The sequence below is a fragment of the Citrus clementina genome, unplaced genomic scaffold (genome assembly GCF_000493195.1).
Source record: "Citrus clementina cultivar Clemenules unplaced genomic scaffold, Citrus_clementina_v1.0 scaffold_3, whole genome shotgun sequence".
NCBI lineage: Eukaryota > Viridiplantae > Streptophyta > Magnoliopsida > Sapindales > Rutaceae > Citrus > Citrus x clementina.
Genome location: NW_006262339.1, coordinates 9,996,140 through 10,001,311, shown reverse-complemented (window position 1 = coordinate 10,001,311; position 5,172 = coordinate 9,996,140). Strand labels below are relative to the sequence as shown.

Here is a 5,172-nt window from a genome sequence, read left to right as displayed (position 1 = left end):
ATTGGGAACTCATTTTGGAGCAACCCTCCTCAAGAAAATGCAATGTTCAAAAGAAACCCTTGCTAGGTTCTTCTACAATATCTCAAGCCTCTCTTTTCTTCTCCTTCTCTTCATCTACTACTCTTCCATTTTTCTAGCCAATTTTTTTCACTTCGTTGGCAGTTACCCTTTAATCCAAAGGTATAGAAACCATAATCATCATGAATATATTATATCTGTAGCTCTATCTCATTATTGTATTTTTTTATTTTTTTTATTTTTTTATTTTGTCGCAGAGCTCAGAATGAATATGATTACAATTTGTTGTCCGAGGAGGAGGAAGAAGAGGAAGAGGCATATGACAATGACAGATATTTTCACGGGGAAAGCACCGAAAATCATCATCATCATCTGGTGGCCGACATAATTCATGGAGGTGAATCGCTTGTGTTTTTGCATGACAACAGTTTATACGGAGACCAAGATCATGTTCAGGAATTTATAAACCCGCATGATGAGCATGTCGCTGCTGATGACGATCGAGATGGAAGTTTCGATACTGCTCTATATTCTGAACCTGATGATGGTGGTGATTCATCAGAAGACGTCGTAGAAGAAGAGATCTCTCCAGCAAGAGATTATAACCATTCAGCCTATGATTCTGAACAAAATCATGGCGGCTCCACTTCTCCAATAATCATAAACGTTCACAATAAAAGTGGTTTGGTCGAAAATGATGACGGTATTTTCACTCTTTTACTAGCACCACTATGTGTGCTTTGTTACATTAGTCATCACTTGCTGCACTTGTAATAATAAGTTCGCTCGCACATCCTGATCATATTGCTAATGCCGTTGCAGAAAGTCACCGTGATCAGGAAAATGAAAAAAATAAAGCGGACAAAAGTGAAAATATTTTTGTTTTTTCGGCAACTAGATTGGAGTCCAAGAATAAGCTTCAAGTCCAAGAAAAGGATATTGACCATGAAGAGATATTCGGTGATTCCTGTACCGTTGGTTCTACTTCAAAGAGCTCCTCGGACTGGAGGAGCTCCATCACTTACAGAGATTCAGGGACTGAAGATCCCTTTTCTTCTTCGTCGCGAAGAAGTTGCCCCAAATGGGAATCCTACACAGTTTTTCAAAGGTATGATGAAGAAATGATGTTTTTGGGCCAAGTTAGCGCACAAAAGCTTCATGAAACAGGTAATATAATTGTTGTTTTAAATTCCATATATTTAATAAATTTTTGTATTAGTTTCCTCATGCAAGTGATTAATTTTTCCTGCGTATTTTCAGAATCATTAAGGTCTATCCAAGTCTGTCCGAGATCGATCTCTGAGAGGATTGTTCATAAATTTGCAACAATAAACAAGAAGCCAGCGGACATCCGGCACAACCCATATCATGAACTAGAAGCTGCTTATGTAGCTCAAATTTGCTTGACATGGGAAGCACTGAATTGGAATTACAAGTACTTTCAGCGCAAGCTATTAGCTTCGCGTCGAGATCAATCTGACCCCGGCTGTCCGGCTCACATCGCACAGCAGTTTCAGCAATTTCAGGTTCTTTTACAGCGATACATAGAGAATGAGCCTTATGAGCAAGGCAGGAGACCCGAGGTATATGCTAGAATGAGGCTTTTAGCACCAAAGTTACTTCTAGTGCCAGAATATCGAGGTACTTTTTTCTTTAACAGTTTTTTTCTTATTACTCGTTATTTTGTCGTGAGATTTGCCCCTTTTTTTTCCCATTACTATATATCAGTTGCTCCTTTACTATTTTCATTACTCCTTTATTATTTTCATTATAAGCAATATAACCACCTAGCACCATAAATTGATAATATTATCTTTATTTTTAAATACATTTTCATTTATATTTATTATAAATTAATAAATCAAATAAATTGAAACTAAAATACAAATTGAAATACTACAAATGAGAAATTTAGATTTTGGTGTGATTAAATAGAATTAATAATAAGAATTTTTTATACTATTTATTATTTTAAAACTGAATATATATTTTATATTTCTAACATTAAATATCAATTAATAACCCATTTATTTCTCTTTTCGATCTTTTTTTTTTTCGTGCTAGGGGAGTTATTTAGTATTATATGTAAAATAGTACGTGACTAAGTGATATATATTGATTTCAAAGAAAAATTGATAACCTTCTTTTTTTTTATTTCAATAGTGCATATTTAAATGACATCGATCTTTTAAAGATTTTACGTAGTTACATAGAAATTAAATCATATCAGCATTAAATCCAAATCTTAAATGAATATGAATCATGTTATATTTAATCATTTGATAATGTTTCTTAAGCTTATTTATAATCTTTTCTTTTTTTAATTAAAGATTCTGAGGATGATCTAAAAGATGAGGGTTTTGCTTCAAGAATTTCATCGGCTGCATTTATAATGATAATGGAAGAAGGGATCCGAACATTCATGAATTTTCTCAAAGCAGATAAGGAGAGACCTTGTCAAATCATTAAATCTTTCTTTGGGAGAAATAAAAGAGGCTCAGTTGATCCCACTCTTCTTAATCTCATAAAGAAAGTAAATAACAAAGTAAGTTAATCTCCTTTCATTGCTTTTTTAAAATATATATTTATATATACGTATAACCAGTCATATATCTTTTCTTTATAAGTGCAGAAGAAGACGAAGCTCAAAGATCTCCGCCGTTCACGCAAATGCATGAGGAAGAAAAGATTAACGGTGGAGGAAGAGATAGAGATTTTGATGGGTCTAATAGACCTCAAAGTGGTGTCTAGAGTTTTAAGAATGACAGACATCAGTGAAGAACAAATGCATTGGTGTGAAGAGAAGATGAGCAGAGTGAGAATTTTGGAAGGGAAAATTCAGAGAGATTCTTCACCACTTTTCTTCCCAGCACATTGACCCACCATGCACCTTAATTAGTTATATAATTGCTTGATGACTAGATCATGAATGTGCAATATTCTAGCATGCATAAATTTGAATATCCTAGGCAACACTTTTGTGTAAATACTGTACAAAAATACATCAAGGGGCCTACAAATCAAACTAAAGTAGCGACATGTGGGCGACACTTGGAATTGAAAGAAGAGGAAAAGATGATTGGGTATGTGATTTTCATGGACGTTTAAAGTGATTTCAAAGACCAGAGACAAAGCAAAGAACATGAATGAAGATAGAGACAAGGGTAGCTTTATTTTGCTTTATTATTTTAGGCTTTTTTTTTTTTTGAAAAAAAAAACACTGGGGTTTATCTACAAGTGATTTGTGCTGAATCAAAAGAAGAGAAGAGCAAGGCTGCTACTCATGCAATGGAATAAAAAGGTGCACATGGCACACTCAAAGGATATGATAGATAGAGTAGCTAGCTAGTCGCATATGATCCTGCTTTTAGGAATGGAAAAAATTATTTTAACGAATAAAACAGCCATTTAAGGTGTATCAGTTTCTATAAATTAAGAGCGGATAAATTTTTTTTCATGATTTATGAAAAGTTGTTTTTGTTGTTGATGGCTTACAATAAGATGTATGGATGACATATTACTGACTCATAAAGATACATGATTGAACAATTAAAAAATTTACATTCTCTGATCATCTGATGTGATGCCTCCAATTTCTCTTTTAATTAATTGATAATGAATAATTGGTAGTCACCTTCATTGATTCTATTATTCTTGATCTGATTCCTTTACAGTTGGAGGAGACTGTGAATCTGTGTTATCGTAGTAATATATATTTGAAGTAGGGGCCATTATCAAAAAAGCACACATGCTCAGCGTTATACATATACATCTTTGCAGTGTTGGAAGTTTCATGTTATTCACTATTTAAGAGCAGTGGTACATTTTAATTTTTATAATGGGATAAAAAGTTTATATCTCAATCACTAAATTAAATTCGTGATTTGAATGAGAAGTGATAAGATTTAAGGTCTGTATAGGATTCGTTTTAGGAAGTTTAAAGATGATCTTGAAATGTTGAAAATTAATTTTAGTGTTTGATAAATTATTTTGAAATCATTTTTTGCTAGAGTAACTTTTCAAAATCTGATTTTGAAAATTAATTTTATATTTAATACAATTCCATATATATCCTCATTTATGTTATAAGAATTCAAAATTATCGTTATTAACCAAGAAATAAAATCATCAATTTTGAAATATTATTATTATTACCAATTATATTGAGATAATAAAATAAAAAATAAAATTGATAATATAAAATATTTATTTTAGTTGTCAATTACTATATGTGTGTGTGTGTTTATAAATGTTTAAATAAATTTTATTCAAACATTATGTCCAATTCAATCATTTAAATTCTTACAATAATTTAACAATAAGATTTATTAAACAACACAACTGCTTTTAAAACTCACAGTACTTTTAAAATAAGTTTTGCCAAACACCTAACTGATTTTTCTCATAGCCAATTATTTCCATGGAATAAGTAACAACAATTATTTTAAAAGTTACAGCATTACTAAATTTTGAGGTGTTCATAATCTAATCCGGTCCGCTCGATCCGTATAATCCGCAAAAATCTAATCTGTGGATTGGTGGATTGCATTGGATTGAAAATTTAAAAATCCACTGTTGGTGGATTGGATATAATTTACTTCTATAAATCCAAAAAAATTCACAAATTCGTAAAAATATAAAAATATATATATTTACTTAACTAAAAAAATAAAAAAATAAAACTTGTAAATGTGGCATTACTACTTACTAATAAATAAATAAGTTAAAATATAGTTACATTAACACTATACATATATTATCCGATAATAATATATAATAAGCATAATTGAATAATTAAATAAACAAATATAACTTTCTAAACAATTAATTTTTATAATTTTAGTTATTTTTCATGTATTGATTTAAGCAAATGAGATTTTTTCTTCTTACTGTGTTATTTTTAGAAAATTTGAATGTATTATTCTAACTTTATTTAAATCTTATTCAATTTTGAATTTGATCGGTAGTAAAATTATTTTTATATTAGATTTTTTATTTAATTAGTTGTAGAATGAACATAATTAAAAAAATTTAATTGGCAAACCAATTCGCACAATGGTGGGTTGAATATGAATTGGATCAAATTCACATCCAATCCGCAGACATATGAATTGGATTTGGAATTCGCCAATCTGTAGATTGGATTGGATTAAA

At 30.6% G+C, this 5,172-nt stretch overlaps 1 protein-coding gene across 1 annotated transcript; it reads left to right on the top strand.

Annotated features, from left to right (window-relative positions):
• LOC18046761 lies at positions 1-3,507 on the top strand. Its single transcript, XM_006440912.2, has 6 exons — positions 1-180; positions 276-721; positions 841-1,185; positions 1,279-1,659; positions 2,349-2,563; positions 2,651-3,507. The coding sequence occupies exons 1-6, from the start codon at positions 38-40 to the stop codon at positions 2,894-2,896; spliced, it is 1,776 nt and encodes a 591-aa protein (XP_006440975.1). The 5' UTR covers positions 1-37; the 3' UTR covers positions 2,897-3,507.
• Positions 3,508-5,172: the final 1,665 nt, after the last annotated feature.